The sequence below is a fragment of the Macaca mulatta genome, chromosome 18 (assembly GCF_049350105.2).
Source record: "Macaca mulatta isolate MMU2019108-1 chromosome 18, T2T-MMU8v2.0, whole genome shotgun sequence".
Lineage (NCBI taxonomy): Eukaryota > Metazoa > Chordata > Mammalia > Primates > Cercopithecidae > Macaca > Macaca mulatta.
The window spans coordinates 64,241,700-64,269,299 of record NC_133423.1 but is presented as its reverse complement, the minus strand read 5'-3'; the positions used below and the strand labels follow the sequence as shown (position 1 = coordinate 64,269,299).

The window sequence follows — 27,600 nt, the reverse complement described above, 5'->3', positions numbered from 1 at the left end:
ACAGCACAGCATCCCTAACAAAGGAGTGCTAAGCTCAAAATGTCAACAGAGCCAAGGTTAAGAAAACCTGTTCTACAGCAGCACATGACAAAGAGGTATCTACCTACCCATTAACACTCCCATCAGTATGAAGATCACTGTCTCCTCAAGTAGCCTCATCACTCTTGGAACACCCTGCATCCCACAGAGCGAAAACCCGGTCCCTGAGGCTTACTCCCACATAAAGTCATCACTCTGCCAGGCCCAGGATGAAATTCTGGAACTTCAAAGAGGAGAAAGAGGAATCCTACCCTCAACAAGTTATCTGTGGGTATGAGGAGGAGGATGTGAATAACGTGCATTTTCCTAATATTTGAATGGTGCATGGGTTGGCAAGCTTTTTCTGTAAAGGGTAAACTAAGTATTTCAGGCTTTGTAGTCCACAGGATCTCTGTTGAAACTACTCAATCTGCTGCTGTTGTGCAAAAGCAGCCATAGACAATCAGTATATGAATGAACGTGGTTGTGTTCATTCTAATATAACTTCATATACCCTGAAATTTGAATTTCATTCCATTTTGAAGTCTTGAAAGATGCTCTTCTTCTTTTTCTTGCTTAAAAGCATTTGAAAATGTAAAACATATTCTTGGCCAGACCAAAAAAAAAAAAAGGCAGCAGGAGTGTAGTTTGCAGATCCCTGCAATAGTGTGTTAAGTTTCCTATCACATTGTTATCTCACTTAATTCTCACAATAGGCCCGGTAAGAGGGGGTTAAACTATCTGCATTTTGCTAATGAGCAAATAGATTCTCACACAGAGGTACAGTGAAATACCCAAGACCTCACATCGGAGAGAAAGAGGCAGGATTCAAACTCTGTAGTCTTTCCAAGTACAACAATTACAACACAATCTTTCAAGAAACATGTACTGAGTGTTCATTTGCCACTGGAAACAGAACACAAGATACAGCCCCTGCCCTTAAGGAGCTCAAGACTTTATGTGGGAGGTTAAGATATGCAGAGGATATGAGCAAAGCCCAGGGCAGGGAATCTGGGGGCTTCCCAAGCAGAGCTGGAGTAGCGAGGCGCTAGAGGGTGTCAGGAAAGCCATCCTAGGCAGTCACTGCTTGAACTAAAACAAGGCAGCAAGAAACAGCACAGTGCCTGTGGAATTACAATGAGTTCAGTGTCGCTGGAGTCCAAGAAGCAAGGCAGGATGTCAAAAGTTGAGGCTGGAGAGTTAGACAGGGTTGGATCATAAATGGTTGGGGGCTTGGGGTTATCCTGTTGGCTGGGGGAGCCAGGGACAGATTTTAAGCACAGACTGAATGCATCTGACAGAGAATTCTCTGATAGTTTTGTGGGAAATGTGTGTGTGACAGGGGATGACAAGTGACAACAGGGAGACAAGCTAGGACACAGACCTGAGTCAGGGCAGGGGCTACAAGGAACGAAGAAGGGGCAGATTTTGTCAATACCCAGATAGTTAAGATCGATAGGGCCTTCTGGGCAGGGACTCACTGAGGGAGGGAGGGAGGGAGGAAACAATGCCTTCCCTCATGTTTCCAGCTGAGTGGCTGTGAACATGGGTGCCACAAGTAGGAAAAATAATCGCAAAACTATAACATCAGGAACAAAGTGCTAAAGAAGCAGAAAGAATGGGATGATAAATCTGTCCGTGGGAGTCAAGGAAGACTCCACAGCTGAAGTGACATTTAGGCTCTGACTTTAAAGATGATTGAAAATTTGCCAGAGGGGGAAGTGGAAAAGGGAATTCCAGGCAACAGGTACAGCACAACAAAGGCCCTGGTGATTTCCGTTGAGCTTGTAGTCCACCAAAAACACCCTGATCTTTTTTTTTCCAGGCAACTGTTAAGTTATGGCTTCCTCCTCTATTATCTTTGCTGCTGATTTTGGGTCCTTAGGGAGAGCAATTTATATTTAACCCTCCAAAATTTGGTCTCAATAAATTAACAATTCAGCTGGCTTTAGTAATTCCTTCCAGCTTTACGTATCAAGAAAGTCTAATGAGATACCCCAAAGTCTTCATATAGATGCTACTTAGATGCTAAAAACAGGGTATGTCGCATGCCCAGACATGGTTTGGGGATATCTGCCCGGGGTACACCCCTTCAACCTCCAGGGCCCTCAGTGAGCTCTTAAGAAGAGCAGTGATTGCAGCACAAACTTCCAACAGGTCAGACTGCCTGGCTTTAAATCCCAGTCCCACTGCTATCTGCGAGACCTCTCAGAAGAAACAGTTCCCCATCTGTACAACAAGAGTACTAAAGATAGCACCAACTCATAGGGCAGATGAGAGAATTAAATGAGTTAGTATGTGTAAAGCACTTAGGATAGTGTCTGGCACATGGTTATTCAATGTTTTAGCTGTTTGTCATCACAGTATTAATACTATTGGGGCAACATGAATCCAACTCGTGGTGCATTGGCCATACAGGCCGGTAGTTCTCAAACTTACTCAACACAGCAAGCAATCTGGGACATTTGTTTAAAATACAGATGCTTGGGTCCCAGCCCAAGACTCATTAAAACAGACTCTCAAGAGGTGTGATGGATAAATCAGGGTATTTAACAAGTGCCTGTGCTGCATGTGGTGGCCACACATCCAGCCCTTATCTTCACCTCTGGAAAGCTTTCTGAATGTTCTCAAAACAGCACAGCTACCTTTTGACCCTAGTCTTCAAATCCAATAGCTTAGCAACAGCAAAAAGGAATAAAGAAACCATGATTTTTCCGTTCTTAATCCCATGCTCTCTTCTCTTTATTCTGAAAACTACATCTTCTTGATTTTGAATTTTTTGTTTTGCTTTGTACAGAGCATTACCCTACCCCCAGTCCTTTAGCAATTCTCCTCTTCTGCACAATTCCTCAAGGATGACAAGCAGTCAGCAAGTCCTCTCGGCCCACCAGTGCAAAATTCACGCTGGTCAGAGGATCTGAACTCATTTAGTGCCGCTCTGTGCTCTCGCACAATCAGCTCACCTATCTTGAGTTTCAATTTCCTCTTACAAGTATTTGCTCTACTCTTCCCAGGCTGAAGATCGACCTCCTTGTCTAGAGAGGACAGAAGTGTAATAGGAGCTGAGTTCTGCTTGCCTGTGAGTATCGGTCTCTCTGTTCCGGTTCTGCACTCGCAGGGACATCGTTTTTGTTCTTGTTCAAATTTTTCCACGGTCTCAATGCTGAGCGCTTTAAAGCCCTGAGTCCACTACTCTTTTCGGTTCCCATTCTCATTATTCTTTTTTATAGTCATCCTTGGTCACTCGATCTGCTTTCCAATTTCCTCCAAGTCACTCCTAAATCCAAGCTCTTAAATATTCCACGTGGAATCACCATGGACAGACTTCAGTTGCCTTGCCTCCTCACCCTCTTCCTCATTAAGATCATTTATGATTATTGGCTAAAAATTTCACCTCTGAAAGCAGCCTAAGCCTAAGGAAATCATAACTTTTCTTTCTGGCTCTGAAGACTGCCTAACCAAAACCTAGACTAAGTTAATTATCATAAACTCTTAAATGTAATCCATCGGATGTCGGATTAAAACACTCATCTCTTACTTTCTCCCTATCAGAGATTCCATAGTCACAATCTTGTAACAATCAGATTATTGTTTGGGAGATTACCAAATGCAGTCAACAAAGCTGAGGCCTTCTTTTGCGTTATGTTTGCTCCCCTGATTTCTTGTGGAAATAAGGGCAATAATGGGTTGTGACTGGTTAAGACTGGGTTAAGACTGAGAACTCCGCAGCAAACCTGCTCATGTTTAAATCCAGCCTCCACCATCTACTACCTGTGTGACCTTGGCAAGCTGTGTAACCTCATCTGTGCTTCAGTTTCCTCCTCTGTAATAATAATAATAATAACAATAACAGCTAAAGTACAGGTCTTTAGGATTGTTGTGAAGAATACAAAGGGCTTAAAAAATACGTGATCACTACAGGACAAGGGTTAGCTATTATGATGCTGGTATTGTTTTGATTGTGGAGATTTTTTTTTTTTTTTTTTTTTTTTGACAGTCTCACTCTGTTACCCAGGCTGGAATGCAGTGGCACTGTCTAGGCTCACTGCAAGCTCCGCCACCTGGATTCAGCCACTCTCCTGCCTCAGCCTCCCGGGTAGCTGGGACTACAGGAGTCCGCCATCACGCCTGGCTAATTTTTTTTTTGTACTTTTAGTAAAGACGGGGTTTCACTGTGTTAGCCAGGATGGTCTGGATTTCCCGACCTCGTGATCCACTCGCCTCAGTCTCCCAAAGTGCTGCGATTATAGGCATGAGTCACCGTGCCTGGCCTTTATTGTGGAGACTTTTATCTCTGTTCTGTAAGTAACTGAGAAATATTTTTAAATTATCTTGTAAAGAAGGAATACCATAAAGAAACCAAGCTTAAAAAAAATGGAAATTTACTCACAAACAAGGACAAAAGATGCACAAGTGGAATTCCCTTCTTGATATGTGATTTGTGGGTTGGGGGATGAAGCTGCAGTACAGGGAGGGCGACAACTATGGTAATACTTTTATTATGCGGTTATGTCTTACAAATGACATAAGCAAACATAAACAGTTAATGAAGACACTGTTAAAGTGGTCAGTTGAGTACATGGTGACAGAGTAATGAAACTGTTCAAGAACATTCGGCATGACTAATTTTCTTTTATGTTTTAATCCAATTTCTCACCATACAATTACATTTGCCAGATTCTCGACATCTCACAGGATTCCATCCATGATGCTGGAGGCTATGTTAAGAAGATTATTCAAGAGCTACTGCCACTCTTCAAAGATTTTTCTCTGTGTCAGTTATGCCACTGATGGCACTTTGAATTTCACATCCCTGCGAAAATGCTTAAAACGTGCAGAAGTTTAACCCTGAACAGCTGCAATATTTTTGCTTTGTCAAGTACCACTCTGGAAGGAGATTATCTTGTCCTGCATGGGTTTTTAAACTCTTTCTTGCTTTCATGATGTGCTCTAGAGCAGCTTAGGTTCAATGAATACTGCACTGAGATCACACATTTGCCCCATCTGACCACCTAGTAATTTCCATCTTTATTTTAATTATCTTATTAGGATGTGTCCTTGAGTAGCTCTAGTACCAGTACTTTTAGTTTTCTGATTGTCATTTCCTTTAATGAAGTAAGGACAAACAGAATAGTCAAAAATAGCATTGATGCTGGCACAGGAACCTGCAAACTGTTGAAATTGAACTCTTAGCTGAAAGCACCACAATACAAGAGTTTGATAGACAAAAATCTGGGTCTGCATATAAAATGTGATTTAGAACGTCACCTTCCTAGGAGCAGAAACTATCAAGGCTTAGGACAAGATGAAAATATACATCCAGTGACATCCACATAGACCTTTGTGCAATCCCAAATCTCTTCTGCCCAAGTGAGAAGAGGCTTCCTAGGCTTCCAGGCTTTCTTGAGTCTCAAAGGATAGACAGGAGCTTACCATGAAGCGGATGCTTAATGTAACAGGTAGCAACAATGTACCTACAGGTTTAATTGGCAGGTAAAAGGCTAATACTATCAAATGATAATGGCCCAGGCAGCTGTGCAATTGAACTGTCAGGAAAAGTTCCAGAAGTGCCTATGGCATTCCAGGAGAGATGGCCAATCACGGCTCAGATTGATTCTGTCCCGTCAACTCATTACACTCAGCAGAGACTACAACACACTTATATATAATACTCAAAATGTTATCAGATAGTATAGCACTTGGCATTAGACTGTGTTTATAATGAACTTGGAAATTCATTCAACTAAATACACTCAGCATCAGTGACTGCAAATATTTACTGAGTGCTTAATATGTGCCAAAAAGCATGCTACAATGCTTTCCATGCAGTATATCTTAAATAGTCCTCACAACAACCTTATGAGGTAAATGCTGTTAGTACTGCCATTTTGCAGGCAAGGAAACTAACTTAAAGGAAACTGCCCTAAGTCTTTTAATTAATCAATTTAGGGACACTATTCAAACTGGCATCAAAAGGCCTTGGGGATAACCCTTAACCCAACCACTACAATGCCTATTAGGAAGTATTCACATACATTGACACATAGTACCTAACTGGCTAAGGGCTGGAAATTGTCCTATATGAATTGAGATTAAGTGAAAAATCTGCCTGTTGCCATAATAAATTTTCTCCTAAAATACGATTCTCACATATGATACGTGATATATGCTAATAAAACAATTTCAATGTTTCTGTTCACTATGGAAAAAACTAAGGAAAAAAAGATATCAGGTCAAACTTTTTAAAACATTTTAAGTCCTCCAAATCAAAGTCTCATACCCCCCAGCCCAAACTCTTCTAAAAGTATACATGGAAAATTATCAGTAAATAGCTATCATGGCTAGTGGGTAAATTTTCAGACGTGATATTGATGAAGGAATAATTATAGTCTATAATGAACTCTTTATACACTTTATTTGCTCTGGAGTCCCCTGTATTCATGTACAATTAGGCCCATTTCATAAAACCTGGAGCATGGTTTCAGTTTTTAAAAATGGTTACAGATGTTTACAGTCCCCATAACTCTGATTTAATTTGAGTAGCTGGCCACAGTAATGATTTATGTAATTCTGAGTCCCTGATAAGATAAACACAACCCAATTATAGCATTATTCTTGTGAGAAAACAACATTCAAGACATAGCTTCCAGAAATGCACTGCAGTGAAAGGAGGCATAACGCCAGAGTTCAAAGCCTTTCCTGAACTTATTCTGGAAGCAGCACCCCATCCAGTGGTGTTCTAATAGATCATGCAATAAAGAAGTACATCTTCAAGCCCTGCAGGCTGAGGTTGCAGAGCTAATATGGTCTGCTCCAGTTTCAACTCAAGGGCAAATGACAAGCATTGTCCTATCTTTGGTGACTGAAGTTTGGCATCTGGATAGTTTTACAGTGTAACCCATAGAGGAAATGCTTCTTCCCTTCCTGATGCTTCTTTCAATGTGGAAGGCACTCTGCTCTCAACTCCCAGTAATTTCCACTGCCCCAGTCAGTCTTATCCTGAATGACAATTCTTAAAGTATGGTCTGAGGAGTGGACTCCTAGGAGTTCCCATGATCCTCTCAGGGGATCTACAAAATCAAAGCCACTTCCAAAATATTACAACATATTTTCCCTTTTCACTCTCATTATCTCACAAGTGTAAAGTGAAGTCTTCCAGAGGCTATGTTATATGTGATACCTTAACAGAGAAAATTCAGAAGCAGATATGAAAAACCAGCTATCTTCTTATTAAGCCAGACATTAAAGACATTGCAAAAATGTAATGCACAACGCTATTCTTCCCACTAATCTTGTTTTTCTCTTTTGGAAAATACATGAATTTTTCATAAAAAATGTTATTTATGTTACACATACAACTGGTTTAATATTTTAAATGAATTAAATATAATTTTTTCAGTGTAATTTCTCTATGGTAAACACTGATAGATACTATCTATAATAGAAAAGCTCACTGAAGAACTAATTTTTAAGCAAGTAAAAGAGTCCTGAGACTAAAAAGTTTGTAAAGTGTTATGCTAAAGAGAGAGGGATGGATCAAATTTACCTGAAGGCTGCATTTGAAAGAATAATCTGAGCAGCTGGTGCCCAACCCTGTCCCCTACTCCGCCCATCTGGGAGTCACAGGTCCACAGAAAAGAAGCTTGGTGATCTCATTTTCCATGCTGGGAGTTCACAGATTCCCTGCAGCAATCTGGCAGTGGAAGGAAGCGGGCATGTCTTTGGAATTCTGGGATTCAGTGTTAGTAAGGGGGACATGCCAACAGAGGAAGGCCATGCCTGCCAGCCTAGTGCTCATCAGGACTACGGTGATATTTTCCTTTCGTATCTTCTGATTCTTCTGGCTTACATTTCACTTGGTTCAGAATTCAAGACAGGGAGGACAGGTCCTATTTACTGGGTCCTTTGAAAGACTTCAGCACTTGGTGACCTATCTGGGGATCTTGAGAAACAAAAAAGGAGTCCAATGTAGGGGAAGAAAGTATTCATGGAGGAACTTGGGCTTCTGGCAGTGGGAAAAGGATGCTTGCACTTTTTTTTTTTTTTTTTTTAAAGGCAGTCTCACTCTGTCACCCAGGCTGGAGTGCACTTGTGTAATCTCAGCTCACTGCAACCTTCGCCTCCCCGGCTCAAGCAATTCTCCTGCCTCAGCCTCCTGAGTAGCTGGGACTGCAGGTATCCTCCACCGTGCCCGGCTAATTTTTGTATTTTTAGTAGAGACAGGCTTTCGCCATGTTGGCCAGGCTGGTCTCAACCTCCTGACCTCTGGTGATCCACCCACCTCAGCCTCCCACAGTGCTGGGATTACAGGCATGACCCACCGCGCCCGGTCCCCTGCACTTTTCTTTTAACTTGGTGGTTTATAGCCTTGATTCTGTAGGGTGGCTGGTTTTTATAGTTGGAGAGGTGGCTTTTAACATCAAAAGGCCTAAATTCCTAAACCACAGAGTATTTTGACCTTGATGCTTGACCACCACTTAGGGTGGCTTATCTCCAGGAAAATGATAGCTGTTTAAGAGGTGGTGCCTCAAGAAAAAAAACAGCAGGACCTCAGGAAAGACTATAAACCAAGGGTCCCAGACACAAAAGAGGCAGGATGCACAGTGACCTTAGCCCAATGGTGAACAATTTGGGTGAGGGATGCCACAATCTGGGTGAAGGCTGCCACAGTTTGGCCTTGGCAATGGTCTAAGGTAGCTCAGGACTCTGGAAGTGCTCATGGGCCTCAGCTTGAACAAGCCGAGGGGCATAAACAGAGAATTATTTCAACATCTACTGCCTAAAGACTAGTCAATGAGCAATGTTTGTTATTTTTTAATAACACTGAGTTCAAGAGCACTAGCAAGGTTCTCACTTGGGCAAGGTGGGGACAGTGTGGATTCTGACAGCTTGACAATTGGCTCAAGGGTCAGACCCCACCAAGTGGTCTGGATGGTCTTTACAAGTGAACAAGAAATCTTTCCTTGAGGCAGCCTTCTTTGGCCAAAGCAACTCCATAGTAAATGGCAGAGAAAAGAGTCAGTGGGGCCCGAGACTGAAAACACCTGCTCCACCAGTCAACCACCAGATCGAACCCAACGTGCTGATAACACTGGGCTGTCAGATCCAAGGGACATGAAGGGAAAGTCTCAAAGGCAAAGGAGTTTTGAACAGGCTGGCTGTAAACCAAAACCCAACTGAGGAGAGGCTCCCACTGGGAGGTTGTTTAGCACTTCCTATTTACCACTTGGGGTAACACATGCATACCAGGTTTTCTTTCAGAAAGCTGGCATCTGAGATACTGTCACCCAGCACAAGGTTCAGAAATGTCCGATGGTCCTCGTCTTTCTTGAGGTGCCTTTTTTCTCATCTAGCATATTCAGTATCTTTATGTTTCTACTTCCCCCTTTCAACTTCGTTTAGTTCAAAGGTTGCAGATTACAGACAAGAGGCTTAGACTGACCAGCATCCAGGAAAGGTTAAAATGAAGAATGTTTTCTCTGCCCACTATCAGTCCATCCCTCACCTACCACGAGCTCTCTACTGTGGAACATGAGAAACAATTTCGTCTGGATGATTCTTCCAGGAGCAGAGCCTGGTTTGCTTTCTAACTTTGAAAACTGTTAAGACTATTGCTGTGATCATCTTGCATGACCCATTAGGTTTTAGTTTGGGAACTCCATAAAAAGTAAAGCTGGCCGGGCACAGGGGTCACACCTGTAATCCCAGCACTTTGGGAGGCCAAGGTGGGTGGATCACCTAAGGTCAGGAGTTTGAGACCAGCCTGGCCAACACAGTGAAACCCCATCTCTAGCAAAAAATACAAAAATTAGCTGAGCATGTTGGCACACACCTGAAGTCCCAGCTATTTGGGAGGCTGAGACAGGAAAATAGCTTGACCCCGGGAGGAGGAGAATGCAGTGAGCCAAGACTGCATCACCAAACTCCAGCCTGAGCGACAGAGTGAGACCCTGCCTCAAAAAAAAAAAAAAAAAGGAAAGCTACAGATCTTCCAAGACTTCAAGAAGTTGGGAATAAGTCTGTCCTGACAGATGCCCATCTCGCCCTCTGAGGGGAGTTGCCACATTTTGGAATAAGCACACACTACTTGATGACTAAGAACATGAGCTCAACAGTCAATCCAAAATTTGGGGACTGTCAGAGGGTAACCCTTATCCTCTACTTCCATGTAGAGGGAGCTGCACTAGTAATAATATTCTTGACTTCTGGGCAACTTAGATAAAGCAAGTGGGCATACGGAGCCCAGGCTCTTCATCACCTTTTTTTCTGTCAGAGCCATACCACCTATGTCATGCAAATATTGTTAAGCTATAGGTCTGAGGGGGGCAGGATCCCCAGATGGGAGCACTGTCGAAGATGGGAGGCCAAGGGTAACTAAATCTGAGATGTTTAAGATTTAAGCCACATTCTCTAACCTTGTCTTTATCAGTAATACATGTTGTAATTTTGGTTCTCTATCTACTGATTCTTTGGTCTTATTTGTACAGAATTGAAATGGATAAGGAGCACTATTGCCTAGCTCCCTTCAAAGACAACAAAATTATCTACAAAGTCTCAATCTTACTGAACACTCAAAGGCCAAGGCTAAACGATCAAAAAGAAGTATGTCCAAATAACATTGTTAAACAGACAGCAGGGCCTCAGACCCACTAGGATGCCTCTGTGCTGAGTCTGAGGCACACAACCAAGACCCCTCAAGTACTCAGGGGAGCACAACCAAGACCCCTCAAGTACTCAGGGGAGCACAAGTGCTTGCAACAGAAAGCCACTCGTGCCCCTAGATTGCTGGGTGAGTACAGAACTGGGCCAAGGTGGGGTAAGGTCAGGAGAAAACAGAGTGATTCACAGAAAGAACTATCAACAGCTCATCAGATACTTGCATCTCCAAGTCACCACCAAGAAGCTCCATGGCGAGCAGCAGAAACCGCCTGCTTCTTTGGTAGCCTATCCTGAATCTGGCTCAATCTGTTAGATTTTCCCATTCTTAAGCCCAGAGTTTGCTCCATGAAACCGAGATCCTTTAAATCCTCATTCTAAAGTCCAAATCCTCCTTCAGGCAACAATCCTTCAAAGTCCAGAATAGACTAATCTTGCTCCCACTGCGTCCATTCTTTCGCAGACTTTCAGGGAACTGGCCCAGTTGTTATCAGGAAAGTAAAGCACTGTTAAAGCCCTGGCCGGCCACCTCACAGCAGTGTGCCTTCAGTTGAGTAGTTTAAGCCAATCTCTGTTCAGACATCTTTAAAATGGATAATGACAATAACGTCTACCTATTGCAGAGGATTGATGTGAGGATTATATGAAAATGCAGGTCAAGTGCTTGGCCTGGCTCATAGTAAGCACTCAGTAAATATTAATTCCCTGTGTCGGCTACCTAGAAGGTTCTCAATGCTTCAAAACACACCTATACAAGCTATGACTGAAAATGTTGGGTGAAGAGAATGAGCAACATACAGCAAGGCCAAGCTACAAACAAGTTATGAACTTCATCCAACAGGCTAGTGTTCATATAGACACTTCAAGGCAAACCAAAAGGTCAAAATACATACAAAAACTCTCATCAGAAACCAGATTTCAAATTTAAGGCAAAATGAGACACTATTATGCAGTCCACCAGATTTTTTAAAATGTTGAAGTCTGACTACAACAAGTATCCTAAAATTAGGGGGAAACTATGCACATAGTTCTGGCAGACCAGTATGGAAAACACAATCTTGTATTAGCTAGTAATGATGAAAACATGAATACCTTGCAATCTAGCAATTCTAGTCCTTGGTACATATCCAAGAGCAGACCACCGTACTATCACCTGGGAGTCTGCCAGACAGGCAAATATTCAGGCTTTACTGCAGGCTTACTGAATCAGATGATCAGGACTAGGGCCAGGAATCCCTATTTTAACAACCTTTCTGGTGATTCTCATTTAAGTTTGGGGAACACAGCCCTAGAGTACCCCTGGCATTTATACCCAGGTGGCATGCATAAGAATGTTGACAGCAGCAAAAAACTGAAACCACACACCCAAGTCCATCAACAATAAACCAAGTAAGTAAATTGTACCATATTCATAGCATGCAATGCTCTACAGCAGTGAAAATGAACAAATTACACCTACACAACTCAGCTGAATCTTGTAACATAATGCTGAGTAGAAAAAGCAAATCACAGAAAAATACATTACATATACACATGTATGACACATGTATACATCTATGCATGATGTATATACATATATAAAAACATGTCTCCTCTCTCTCTCTCTCTCTCTCTCTATATATATATATATATATATATATATTTTTTTTTTTTTTCTGAGACGGAATCTTGCTCTGTCACCCAGGCTGGAGTGCAGTGAAGCAATCTCAGCTCACTGCAAGCTCTGCCCCCTGGGTTCATGCCATTCTCTTGCCTCAGCCTCCCAGCCTGCCAAGTAGCTGGGACTACAGGCACCTGCCACCATGCCCAGCTAATTTTTCTGTATTTTTAGTAGAGATGGGGTTTCACTGAGTTAGCCAGGATGTTCTCAATCTCCTGACCTTGTGATCCACCCACCTCGGCCTCCCAAAGTGCTGGGATTACAGGCGTCAGCCACCGCGCCCAGCTGTCTCCTCTCTATAAAGAATATATACACAGATGATAAAACTACAAAAGAAAGCAATGAATAAATGTTAGAAAAATCCAGACAGTAGTTATCTCCGGGAGGAGAGAGGGGAATGGACGCAGCACTCTGGGGATGTCCAAGGTAGTAGCAATATTCTGTTTTCTTAACCAGGCTGGTAGTTATACGGATGTACTTTATATACTTTAATTGTCCTTTAAATTGTACACATACGCTTTATAGACTCCTCTATCATATCACACTTCACAATAAAAAGTTATTTTTAAAAAGTGATCTCCATATATATATATAAAAAATACAAACGGATGTCAATCTGCTTTCATTTTTTTTCTGCCTGGATTCAAATATGTATCAAACCTAGAAACACAGGCCCTGACATGAGGCTACTTGCATTTAAACTCCAGCTCCAACATTTGACAAAACAACCTTGCATAGCTCAGATAACCTTGCCATGCTTTGGTATCCTAATATGTAAATTGCGTATACTGGGGAGGAATTTAATGGGTTAACACATGTAAAGTGCTTTGTATCATGTCTGGTACATAGTAATTACTAAAATAATGAAAAGCTATTATTAGGATAGAAAGATACTAAGTTAAAGGCAACATTTCCTGCATCTAATCGTCAATAAACCATTGGCATCTATGAGGACAATGAATCCACCTTCCCTGTTTTCCCAGATGCTGTGCTGGCATCAACCAATACCGTACCATTACACTCAACCCTCTCCTCTATGGGCTTGTCATCATCATGTTAAAAGCATTCAGAGGCTAAGTAACTTTGATTCTAGCCTAGTCTCAAAACACACACAAACACACACACACACACACACACACACGTGCGCACACATGGATCCTTATTAGCATATGAAAAAATTAAATTACAGAAACAAGAGACAGATCTAGGAGGAGACACCAGAAAAGCTCCTATCTGATATACCTGTTGTTTCCAAATCAAATCACTGGCAGAATTAACACTCTACATACACTAATGCCTTTCCCTAATTATGAAGACAGTGGAATTGTATCAGCCTAGATAACATCTGTTAAAATTTAAGGAGGATTATTAAAATATTTGCCCTTCAATTGTGGTTTCCAAGTGTGGTTGATGGGACACTGGTAGTAGGTAGTCCCTGCAGAGCTATAATTTATCTGGTTGTCACACTGAACATAGAACAAAGTCTTGCATGCATTAAGTGCTCAAACTTATTTAAACAATTACATTATCCATTGATTGTGTTTGTGTAAAACCACAGTAATGACCAGGTCCCCAAATCTTCAAATAAATATACAACATCTTGCTCACTATATGAAAGCACTTCTCTTTCTATTATTATTACTATTATTAGAGTCAGAGTCTTCCTCTGTTGCCCAGGCTGGAGTGCAGTGGTGTGATCACAGCTCACCGTAACCTTGAACTACTAACTCAAGTGATCCTCCTGCCTCAGCCTCTGGGGTAGCTGGGACTATAGGTGTGCACTACCACACCCAGCTAGTTATTTTTTGTAAAGAGGGAGGTCTCACTATATTGCCCTGGTTGTTCTCAACGTCCTGGAGTCAAGCTATCCTCTGGCCTCAGCCTCCCAAAGTGCTGGAATTACAACTGTGAGCCACCACACTCAGCCTGAAAGCACTTTTCTAAGTGATTTATATATGCGCGCGTGTGCACACACACACACACACACCCATTTATTCTTGATAACCACCTTATGATAGATACTATTTATTACCCCATTTTACAGATGGGCATACTGAGACAGAAATATCAAATGTGTTGTCCAAGTCCATACAGAAAACAAGTGTCAGAGCCAGGGAACCAATGCAAATCTGGCTCAAGTCCCCAATCTTAACACTGTGTCACACTGCTTCTTCAGGCTACTAAGTCAGTGTAACGTAAGAGAAGAGACAGAAAAAGATTTAGAAATCCACAGAAATGATGTACTTGATAAAAAAAGCATTTCAGTTCAGAAAAGCAGAAACTTCAACAAATGCTAAATGTATTATTGTGTGTATATATATCACCATGTATACAAAATCTAGGCAAAAAAATAAAGCAAGACCTCCTTCCACAAAACACATAGAAAAGTAAATTTCAGTTAAATAAAATATCCATATGTGAAAACACAAACAGATAAGTAATATCTGACATAGTATGAGGTTTGAGGAAGCTGTCTTTGGAAATGGATAGGCCTCAATTTATATGACTGCTTACCCACCAAAGAGGAGTATTTCAGACACACTCACATATATATGTATGTCTGTATTTTAATTACGAAGAACCAAGATTCACGAAAATAAGGAATCACAATCTTGACAGTATCTATTATATATAAATACTTAAAGTAACCTTTCAAAATGCTTTATTTTCCACCCTAAAATGTTATAAGCAATCTGCAAAATAATCCACTGTTATCTACGTTTGAGTACACCGCTATCTCCCTTTAAAACACAGCTTCATCAAGAAGGCCTCAAATAAAGGAAAGGATCATAAACCAAATCATGAATTTAACTCGGTTTCATTTACAAGGTACTTAATTCTAAATCAATTTGTAAATTAAATCAATGGTTATAATATTCTCCCCAAATGTTCTTATCTGTCAAACAGTAAAGATAGCACTGTGAAGAAGACGTAATGCCCTCAAACACAAACACTGTATGTACACAATTACTTTTATGGTAGAAAACCAATGTATGGAGGCAAAAGCAAGTGAAATACAAATTACCTATCAATAAGCTAAGGCCACACCAAGAGCACAATCTTTAAATTACGGTAAAATTAAGTCCACAAGTGTAAGAAGATAAATAAATTAGAGAAGCTTTGAAGCCAACAAATCCTTGGTGGGCAATTACCTATGGAATTTGATTCCTCAAGTCTTCATCATTATGCGTGGAATCCTCTACCAGCAATCTAGAGCTATTAAACCATTATAAACAGAAAAGGCCTCCAGATAGATAGATCCTGGGACAAATGTGGGCAACCTGCATCCCTCCTGGCAGACTCTCAGATCTTTAAAAAAGATACACAAACATAAAAAAAAGGTAAATGGAACCCAGATACACACAGTGTGTGGAATTAGAAACCCCTCAATGTAACCTTTCCAAAATTAAAAACAAAAACAAACTGGGTAAAGCCTTGTTGAAAACTGGGTCACCAGTAAGCTCAGAGAACGTATTAAGAACCATCGCTGAAAAGATTAGAGTCTGTTAACACCTAAATCTTCTGATTAAAAACTTCAGGTCAGAAAGATCATTTAGTTCTTTGTCTCCACTCTCCTTCTAATAAAAGGAAAGACAAGAGAGACTATAACTTAACAGAATTCCAAATGTCTTTGGCATTTGGCTGAAGTGATATTGACAAACTACCAGAACTATGGAAAAGACATTGTAAGAAAACTCACAAAAGGTATTTAGTGGCTTGACACCATAAATGTGCAAGTGGCCTTTAGCTGCAAAAAACGATTAATCTTTTCATTTTAAACCAATTTTCAACCTCCTTACCTCCAATATATTTCTATAGTGTCCATAAGTCTTTCCTAATTTTGTGACAATTACAAATACATATGATATAAATATGAGAAAGATTCTGTGTACTGAGTGGAAGATGCCAGACACAAAAGAGAATATGGTTTCATAAAGTATAAATAAGCAAAAAATTCATGCTGTTGGTAGTCAAATAAATAGTTACCACTGAGGGATGTTAAAATTGGAAGGGGGTACCGGTAAAATTCTGTCTTGATTCAGTGGTGATTAACTAGCATGTTCCATTTAGAAACATTTAGCAGACTGTCCACGTCTATGTGCAATTTCCTGTATGCATTTGACACTTCCATAAAGTAAACATATATGTGTGTATTATACATATTTAATCTTAATTTTGAGTTCCCTAAAATATAGTATCAGGAAGCAGGATATTAGAACCCAATCGTGGAAGTGTTGACACCAAACAGACTTTACCAAGAGAGTGGGTGACAAAGGCCAATATTTTCGCTGCAAAAATAGACTTTTCTTTATTTACTCAACCTGAGAGCCATAAAGAATGAACTTCAGACTTTGAATGTCTGTGTTAACCAATTAAGACAACAAAAGGAAAAATAATAACAAAGTGGTCACAGTTTCTAGTTTATTAAAGATTTATGTTAAGCGGGGGTGGGGCGATTATATCCCCCTTAAACATAGTAAATGTATTTTTTTAGTCCTTAATTTCAGGTTCCACTTAATAGTTTCCCAACAAACAGACACTTCGTGCAAGATTACAGTCAAGCCAAGTGTATCCACCCACCAACAACAGGTCAAGTTACAAGTAAAATAGTTCTAGGTTTTTCCCAGCAGCAAACAAATCAGTATCTGTACTGTTACTCTACAGAATATTCACTGGAACTTGTCTGTAGGGGGTCATTTTGAGATGTGGACATGTATATTAAAATACGGCAAATAACTTTATCATAGTGTGAGAAAAAGTAATGCAAAGTTCAAATATGGAAAATATTTGAACATTAAACATTAAAACTTCTCAAAAATTGGTGGTGGAATATCTTGCATTTACTTTCACACTGAATATGGAAAAAAAGAGTTTCAAAAAAAATGTGTAGTCTGTGGCCTGAGAGTTTATAGGCTTTGAGAAAGTATTTTATGTTCCAAGATTCATATATTATTTTGGAGTACTTACCAGCATATTATTTGTTGATCAAAACAATTAGAAGAACTTTTAAAAACTGATTATGAATGCTTCTAAAATGTTTTCTCTCTCCTAGAGACCATATGAAAAATGAATGAAAATCTTAACCAAGCATTATGTTTTGGCTTCAGATGCCAAAAGAAAGTAAAATATTTAAGGCCAAGGTTAAACGGAGAGTGTAATTCAAAAGTTAATTATTTAAAGAAAAAAAAATCAAGTAAGTAGAGAGAAACTCTTCTTTATTGTGATATTCATTCTCTGGGTATTATACAAAAAGGGCTGCAGTCTGACAAAGAGAGAAACTCGTATGCTTTGTAGTCAAACCCAACTTGAATATGACAAATATGGTTTTATTCTGGATTCTCATCATATTCAAAATGTTTGAGTTCCAGTTTTATCACCTCTAAAATGAGAACAAAACCACCTATCTCATAGTTATAGAGACAATGAACTGAAACATAACAGTTTCCTTCCCTGAAATTAAAAATACTTAATTTCGGAGGTTTAATACTACCAGACATTGGCTTGAAAAACTCTTTAAACAGGCAGCAAATACCTAGTTTCAAGGGTTTTCTCTGCTGTATTTGCTCTACTGAGTTCTATGAATGACCTACTGACAATTCCCAAATATAAAATAAATTGGGAAATGTCTTAAAACTGCAGATGTGGGAAAAAACTAAGGACAATCCTTAGAACCCTTAATGAAAGCAGTAACATCAAAGTCCGATAGTGCAACAGAAGAAAGTTAAGAAAACTCAAAGTGTATTTTAGTAATGAAGGGAGAAAAGAGTCATTTTTACATTTTTAGTGCCAGGGATTTCTGGAATAATAAAAACTCCAAACTATGCACCTGTTAATTTACTTTTTAAAACTAATTATTTAATCTACCCAAAATTAAATAACATATCAGAATGGAAAAAAATCTGGGCATACATGTTTTAAATTATAATGGCCAATTAATGTTTTAATTACACAAAAATCAGTATTAAAATTAAAACTACAACATATGGGAGTATGTAAGTACACTATCTAATTTTTAAATTATAGGTAGGTATATTTTATGAAAGAAAATCTAAGAACAGATCATGGATCAAACATCTCTCCATTATAACTGCCCTATCATATTTATAATAGCAACTCTTTTTAAATAGCTCAAGCTGGCCGGGCGCGGTGGCTCAAACCTGTAATCCCAGCACTCTGGGAGGCCGAGACGGGCGGATAACGAGCTCAGGAGATCGAGACCATCCTGGCTAACACGGTGAAACCCCATCTCTACTAAAAAATACAAAAACTAGCCCGGCGAGGTGGCGGGCGCCTGTAGTCCCAGGTACTTGGGAGGCTGAGGCAGGAGAATGGCGTAAACCCGGGAGGCGGAGTTTGCAGTGAGCTGAGATCCGGCCACTGCACTCCAGCCTGGGCGACAGAGCGAGACTTCATCTCAAAAAAAAAAAAAAAAAAAAGCTCAGGCTGTTTTAAAGCATTATACAACTAATTCTCCCAATGCTACTTTGAAAAACCCAAGTTAAACTGCTTCCTTAATCAAGGCAGTGGGTACACTAGAACTCTGATTCCTATACTAAATGTTCTTCTGTCTCTCCAGTTCCTGATACTAGTAAGGTCTACTTTCAATTACACTTCCACCACTGGAACAGATGAAAAGTTAAACATTCAATCAGTCAGGAGAATGTGAAATATTACCATGGTTTGCCGAACTAGTATAACATCTCAGGCACTGAGAACTCAGCACAAAGTGGTTATTCCAAGATGTCAGCATGGAAACTTACCCATTATTTAGCTATCCATTAATTCAGCCAATCTTCCTCTGGATCTACTTATAGCTCAGGCTGCTATAGGTTGTTCTAAACCTAACTTGGATTGTCCTAGTGTTAGGTTATCTTCATTCTTAATTCTACTGTTTAATTGTATATTCCTCAGTGGCAGCTTATAGTGTGGTCTGTGTCAAATTAACCCTCATTCAGAAGCCTGAAATCCCCATTTATTTTGGTTGTCCTTCTCCGTAGCTTTTTTTTTTTTTTTTTGAGATGGAGTCTCGCTCTGTTGCCCAGGCTGGAGTGCAGTGGCTCACTGCAAGCTCCGCCTCCCAGGTTCAAGTGATTCTCATGCCTCAGCCTTCCAAGTACTTGGGACTACAGGCATCCACCGTCACGCCTGGTTAATTTTTTGTATTTTTAGTAGAGACTGGGTTTCACCATGTTAGGCAGGATGGTCTCCATCTCCTAACCTCATGATCCATCCGCCTTGGCCTCCCAAAGTGCTGGGATTACAGGCATGAGCAACGGTGCCTGGCCCTCTGTAGCTTTTTTAGGTGAATGACTATTTCCAAAACATGAGGTGGCTTAACAATCGCTTTCTTGAACCTGAACTAGTAGAAAATGTTTTGTTCCCTACAGCAGAGGTTATTAAATTTAGCTTCACATTATGCCATAATTTATTAAATCATTTCTTACTCATGGACTTTTAGAGATCAAATAATCCAATCTTTTGTAATCATAAGCAATACTTCAATGACTATCTTCATATATGTATCTATACCGGTGTTTGTCATAAATACATGCATACCTGTACAAAAAAAAAAAAAAAAAAAAACCACTAGAGGAGGCCGGGAGCAGTGGCTCATGCCTGTAATCCCAGCACTCTGGGAGGCTGAGGCAGGCAGATTACCTGAGGTCAGGAGTTCAAGACCAGCCTTGCCAACATGGTGAAACCTCATCTCTACTAACATACAAAAATCAGCTGGGTGTGGTGGCACATGTAATCCCAGCTACATGGGAGGCTGAGGCAGGAGAACTGCTTGAGCCTGAGAGATGGAGGATGTAGTGAGCCAAGATTGTGCCACTGCACTCCAGTCTGACAGCGAGACTATCTTAAAAAAAAAAAAAAAAAAAAAAAAAAGCTACAGGAGAACTTGACAAAGGGCCACATTTTTAATGTTGACCCACTTATATTTTTAATGTTGACCCCTATCACTCAATTCAATGGCTCTCCTGAAGGCTATGTTCTCTCAAAGAAACATGAGCTCATAAAACTAATAAAATAAATAATTTTTAGTCTCAGTAATATTACACTTACCTTCCTTTAAACCTAAACCCCTCCCCCAAACCGTTTACTTTTACTAGCAAAGGTAGCACAGCCAATGAAGAAAATTTTAAGTTTAAAATTCAGGCATATAAAAAATACAGATGACTTTAAACCTATCACTTATGATAAACTATAGTTAATAAATCTTCAAAACTCACACTCTACCACTCCAAGTATCTGAAAATTCTTACATTTTAGGCTGAAAAAAAGCCTTTCCACAACCTTCGAAAAGGAGAGGTGTTTGAGATATTTTTTGAGTAGCCCCAGAAATCATGCAACTGTACAGTCTCTTAGAGATCAACTAATCCAACTAGGCCCAAGATTTTACTGCTGAGGAAAATGAGGTCTCAGGAGTTTAAGAGAGTAGACTACATCTGGATGAGGTCAGAACCCCATGCTTCCTTCCCTTGACACTAGCTCTTGCCCTTGACACTACACAAGGGGGCATTCACTTGCACAGATCAGTTATTATACTGTTGGTGCCTAAACCACCTTTCATGACATAATCAATCAATTATTGATTGATACTTCATATCAGACTGTACTCAGTGTTGCAGGAGACTCATATGTATATAGCAGTCCTCAACATACATTTGGGGGGTGTGTGTGTGTGTGTGCATGTGTGTGTATGCAATCCAAGGGCCTGAGTGCTGTAAGTACAGTTGGAAGCAGACAAGGAAGTGCACTGAATACCAAAGAGTGAGTAACAAGGAATAAAAATTTAAGTAGAAATTAATCTAAATTTTCCTTAGACTCTATTATAACATAAATCATAATCTTTAAATCTACATCTGTCAAAAAGTCTCATTTAGCTTGTGAATTCACCTTGTTCTGCCTACTTTAGACCCATCACTCCATATATGCAGAAGATATAACTCTTACCAAAACATTAATCTGTATATACCTCTTCCTTGGCATGGACAGGGTTGTTTAATTAAAACTTACATGTATTTAGTTAAATACAAAGACTAGCATCTGCTCAAATTAACTGATGTCTTTTTCTGAAAAATTAAAACGAAATTTTAGTAGGGAAACAACAAAAATGTGAGACACAGTGATTTGTTGGTACTAATTATGTTTCAACTTAAAACTCTCAACCCAACTTGAAAATACTTAGGTTCTAGCAAGGATACTGCTGTCAGAGGGAAATACTTACTCAGATGATTATCCAAATTTAAAAATCTATCACGTTTTTAAATGGCTGACAAAATCCACCACCAAATCCAAGCACTGCCTAAACTTGATTACTTTTTTGTATTTGAGCCAAAAGAACAAATCTGAATGTTAACCTGGGAAAAATGGTAGTGTATATACAAACACTACACTTCTTAAATAACAGCTCTGATTTTTAAGAATCACTCTTGTAACTTCATAATATCCCCTTGAAAACAAGATGGGGATTTTAATCACTTAGGATTAAAAAAAAAAAAAAAACAGGATTTAAAGCAAGATTAACTGTTGCTTTAAGTCTTGACATTTCCCTATTAATAACCCTAAAGCTTAATGAAGCACAGCAGATTTAAGAATTGAAATTTTTAATGAAAAAGAAAATTAAGGACAGTTTGCTGCTCTATACTATCATGAAAATAATCTGCTCCAGAAAGACTTTAGACTCTACATGTAAAAATCAAGACATATCTAAAAAGTATTTCCTCATAAAATCTCAGTCTGAACTTTTAGAAGGTTAGGGCAGACTTTCATGAAAGCATAAAACTCAGAAAGTATCTAAGACTTAATATATAGTGTTTTAAAAACAAGTAAAGATATACAAAATACTGTTTTTCAAATTACACCTAGTATGTTTGCAACCTACTACCTATTAGTAATGACCGCCATGCCTCAAGTTAAGAAAAGCACAGAAATACACATAACTTTGTCTAGTAACTAAAATAAACTGAACACCAACTAAGTTAACTCTTATTTTCACAAGAACTCATGTTTCAAAGTACATGAAAATCAAATACATACTGAGAATAAACACATGCTTTACACTTAAGATGACTGAATCCTTGCCACATTCTAGAACAAAGCTGCTTCTTTTTATGTATGCTTCATATGTTGAATATTAATCTCTTTAAAATCTGTATCTAATAGGCGAAAAACACATAAGGTTTATGCATCTTTTTTCCAAGGTCCTCACGCAGGGTTGAAACCAGGATCTATGTGTTAAGTCTTAGAACTCTGAATTTCTATGAACATTAAAATACTGTCCTAGATGCCCCATAACCCATACAAACGTATTTAAATTAGAACATGGGGGTTATGCAATTAAGATGTGAACCAGAAAAACAACACAGGTTTCTAATATATTAATTAACTAGGTCAATGGTAAAAGCAACATTTTTTTTTCTTAACCATAAACCTATGTAAGAATTTGAAAGTCACTTGTATTATTTAAAGGGAAAGCTGGTTATAACTTTGTGATATAATATTTTATCTTTTTATCAGGTAGGCTGAATGCTCAAATTCGGATTTTTTAATGTAAAAAACGCTAATATCTTAAAATGAGAAAGACTAAAGAAAGTATTGATGTTGATCATCATAATATGCAAAATTGACTAGAATTATGTAAATCTAGGTGACAGACTAACTAAACTAATAATTTCTCAAAGTAAAATAACGTAGACACTTCAGTTAACAATTAAAGGCACAGAGTCCTATGAATATTTAGCTTGTATTTAAAAAAAAAAGGGTGCTCCATATCTGCACTAATAACCTATGCATTCTCTTTTCTGAAACTATGGGCTGCTTAGTCTGTAATTTTAAAAAGAAAGGAAAAAAAAAAAACCCTAGATTGCTAACAGCAGCTGACTGCAGAGCAGCCACTTTCACCTTGGAGATAGAGCTTTGTTGTTCTGGCGCGTAAAGCAGACCATTAGCACAAAGTCATTTCTAATCTCAGTTGTACAATCCACATGGTGCACTTAACCCTAAAACTCATGTGGCATAAACTGCTCTGCTTCCACTCCTAATGACCTTTCAAATCATTCAGCGTTACTGCTTGACTTGTACTCATGAATTAGAGGACTGCCAAATAACTTGATGACAAAGTTAAAATTTCGCCTTTCCTGAAGGTTTAAAAAAGTCAACATTGGTATAGAAGAAACTGAACGTACAACGGAAAAGAAAAGCACATTATTTAACGCTTATAAACGATATTTTTAGAAATGCTTAAGAAAAAAAATGACAGAAAATTCACACCTGACTTCAAGGCAGATGACTAAAACAGAAAATGAGACTGCTCCACTTGTAACACACAGTAAAGATTTCCCACAGTATTCATGACCAACAAATGTCTCTTCGTGTCCTAACTTCACTGAACAGTATTCAATTAAAACTCACTTTTAGATGAAAAAGTTTGTGAAAATAAACATCTGCTGCTGGATTTACACTGAGGATTTACTGTCTGTAAATAAGACAACCCAATACTGTCCAAAAATTCATGTTTTTAAAGATTTTAAAAAAATGTATCACATCTCCTTCGTTAAAAAAAAAAAAAAATCCTAATACGGAGTCTTAAGTTTGTCTTGCCTTCCTTTTAACTTCAAACACTTTAGAAACAGGACCTTTTTCCTTCTTCCTCCTTCAGCCTAACCTCTTTAATAAACCCCATTTTTAAAGAAGAAACAATAAATGAAATGACACGAGGTGAAAGAATGAGGAGTGTGCGCTGGGAGAATAAAGGGCGGTTTTATAACAGGAGGTACTTTTGTTAGCAAGTGACTGGCAGGTCTCCTCCCCCAAGTTAGAAGGAATTCCATGCACTCTCCAAAACTGCAAAGGCCAAAAATGTCTAGTCTAATAGTTCTGAAATCTCCGAGACAGGAGAGAGCCCAGTGGGGGATGGCGGGGGGGAAGGGGAGAAAGACCAGTAGGAGACTAAAGAACAAAAGAAGAAATTCAAGAAAGGGGAAAGGAACGCCGAGACCCTGGCGGCCTGGGAGGCAGGGGTGGAGAGAGACAGAAAGTGAGAGAGCACGACCCCGGGAGGAGAGCGTGGAGCAGGGCAGGGCGAGGCGTGCCGCACCATGGCGCACCATGGACAGGGCTCCGCGCGGCGGCGGCCCACACCCGTCTAGGAGGTGGCGGCAGAAAGCGCGAGAGACTGCGGGCGCCAGCCCCATCCCGCCCCCGCCCCAGCAGCACTCACCCCTCGGCGGGCCGGAGCGCACCTGGCCCTGACCCGTGAAAACCACGGAGCGGGGCAATCCACACCACCTGTCCCCACCCCCGGAGCAGACACTTCCGAGCTGCGTCCGCACTTTTCGGGGCTGCCAGCTGGCAGAAGACCACCCCTCCCCCTGCCCCGAGAGCGATACCAAGGTGCCCCTCCGCGGATTTTCCTGCCCCGCGGCGAGGGCGGGCACGCCCCTTTCTCGCAGCCTTCTAGGGACCCCACGGCAGGCGGAGACTGACTTGGGACCAGGGCACTGTGCCCGCCCAGCTAGAGGGTCCCGGCCGAAGCTGTGCGAAGTGGCCTCCAGGCCTGGGCTGGCTGGTCAGGAGGAGCCTAGGGGCATCCTCGGCCTGGAGGCGGCGGAAAGTTGGGCTGCCGCTGGGCTGGGGACCCGCGGCGCGCAGCGGCGAGGGAACCTGCGCCCGGACTGGAGCAGGTGCTTCCTGCAGCGGTGGAGCCTCTTAGTAGAGATTAAATGAAAAGGCTCGCTGGCGCTCTCCCGAGGGTATGAAAAGTACGGAAGGCTCCAGGCGAAGGCGCCCCCGGGGCGCATGTAGGGCACAGGCAGCCGGACAGATAGAGGAGCAGCCGCGTAACGGAACTTCTCGCCCGGGAGGGGGGAAATGGGTGCGAGAGGCCAGACTGGGTCTGGAGGCAGGCGCGGACCGGCAGAGACTCCTCCGGGAAAGAGGGCCAGATTTTCTTTCCAGGTGGGACCGACACAGAATATTGTGAGGGCAAGAGAAGAAGAAAAGGAGGCAACTCCAGACTGGGATAAAGACAATAGGACAGTGGAGCCCTTGGGCACCGGGAGGCGCACGGGTGCAGGGTGGGGTAAGGCGGAGGCAAGTCCCGTAACTAAGACACCAGAGTGAGAATTCCTACTGTAAACTCGTGACCCATCCCTGCAGAAATAAACAACAACAAAAAAATGGAGCAAAGTACCATGCGAGGGGCGAAAGGCACAGAAAACTGCAAAACCTGGGAGTTACCCTGCCTCACCCTTCTGCTTCCTGGGGACACCCCCCCTCGAGCTTGCTCGGCCCCGAAGGAGGAGCAGAGGGGACCCACAATCGGGCGCCTAGAGCCCCGTCAGGAAAGGCACGAGAAACCTGCTGGCCCCGGGCAACCCTGCCCCGGCGCCCAGACGGAGCCTGATGCCTGCGCAGCTCCCGGCCGCGCGGCGCGGCGCGGCGCGGCACCTCCCTTCCCGGGTGCGCAGCCCGGCCCCGCAACGGCGCGGGGAACAAAGGGACCCGGCGCCGCCCGCCCCACCCCGCCCGTGGCCCGGCCCGCGGGGACTGCCGCGTACCTGAAGCAGGGCCGCCAACAGCGGCAGCAGGGTCCGCAGCGCTCCCGCTATCCGGCACATGGAGGCGGAGAGGGGCCGAGCGAGGAGCCGGAGGCGGCGGCAGTGGAGGCAGCGGCAGCACCAACAGCGGCGCGGAGAAACGGCTCCAGGCAGTTTCCACCCCCTTCCCTTCCCCTCCCCTCCCCACCCCCTTCTTCGCTGCTCTCCGCTCCCCGCCAATGGAGAGCGAGCTGATGACAAATAGCGGGCCGCGGAGTCCGCGGGACTCGCACCAGGAGTAATAAAACAGACCCAGAGATCAAGGAGCTGGGGAGGGGGGCGGGGGAGCAGGGCGGGCGAGCATGCGAGTGTGAGCGTCTGTGTGTGTGTGTGTGTGTGTGTGGAGGCGGCCGCTGTGGCAGCGCAGGCGGCTCGGCTCCGGCCCGGAGCGCAGCGGAAGCCGCGAGGGATGCAGTGGCGGGGACCTTGGCCGGTGGAGGATGCGGAGGTGGAAGTGGAGCGGATGGCGTTCCCCAAGAGCTCCGCCACGCGAGGTTTCGGGCTCGTGGTTTTGCTTCCTCCGGGTCCCCGCTCCAGGGCCGCTCGGCGCGACGAAGACGCCGGAGACAGCGCCGCGGGGAGGGCGCTCCGGGCCGTGCGCGCTGCACCCACAAAGAGCAGCAGTCCCGCCACCCGGCGCCTCAGCTACGTGGGGGCCGAGGGCCGCTTCTCGGCTCCTCTTTCCGGTGCCCCGGCGAGTTGGAGACTGTTCTCCGGCCTTGGCCGCAAGGGGGTGAGGCGAGGGGCCGGCGCGGCCGCTCCCGCCGCGGCTCCGTCCCGCGCAGCTGCCGCCGCAGCCGCCCCTGCTGCCCGCGCACCGGCACCCGCCCGCCGGTCCTCGCCCTGCGCCGCTCACTTGCGCGCGCCGCCCTCCGTCGCCGACCGCGCACCCCGCTCGGCCTCCGCTGCGCGACCTGGGCGAGGCGCCGCCGCTCTCCCCGCGCTCGCCGCACGCGCTGCCTGGCTGCGCGGCCCGCTCCCCTCTCCTATCCCTCCCGCCGCCGCCGCCCTCGCCCCCGCCTCCCTCCTCCGCCGAGCTTCCCCGCCCGCGTCGTGGCCAATCGGAGGCCACCAAGCTGCGGCTGTAGCCGGCCGGATCCGCGGCAGCCGCCCGCCCCCGCCCCGCCGAAGCGCCCCGTATTTTGCTGCAGCCCGCGGGGGGTCGCCGGAGGGAAGCCTGGGGTGCGCCGAGCACCACCCGGCAGGTGGAGGGGCTGCGGGAAATAAAATAACTTGGGCAGGAACTTGATTGGTAGCAGGTTCATCTTTGGTCCACGGTAGGGAATCTAATGGAGATGAGGAATGGTGAGCCGGGGGTGGTGGTGCATCCTTGGGAGCCTAACGCACGCTTCTTTATTTTGTCGTTCTTAAAGATGGGTAATCTTTCCTGGCAGGGGCAGACACAGCAAACTAAGGACGCAGGCCAAGCTCATCCTAGCTATTGTTGTCTGAGGCGCTCGCCCGGAGCCACCTGCGGGCGGGGGAGGGCGGAGGCCGCGGCTTCTCTCTGGAGCTCGCACCTCCAGCTCCCACCCTTGCGGATGTGCTGGAACAGCCCAAGTTTTTGTGTTCTTGGTTTGTTTTCTTTTGTCCCCTCTGGGAGTTTGAGAGTGCATGTTTGTTATTTTATTTGAAATTTCACGTTTTCTATTACTACCCGTT

General features: G+C 42.7%; 1 protein-coding gene across 1 annotated transcript in view; it reads right to left on the bottom strand.

The window, feature by feature from the left end:
- Positions 1–26,900, bottom strand: part of CDH2 (cadherin 2) — a 232,169-nt gene extending 205,269 nt beyond the window's left edge. Inside the window, exon 1 of the mRNA XM_015121712.3 lies at positions 25,900–26,900. Coding sequence (XP_014977198.1) covers positions 25,900–25,959 — 60 coding nt within the window. The 5' untranslated portion in view covers positions 25,960–26,900. The remainder of the gene's footprint in view (positions 1–25,899) is intronic.
- Positions 26,901–27,600: the final 700 nt, after the last annotated feature.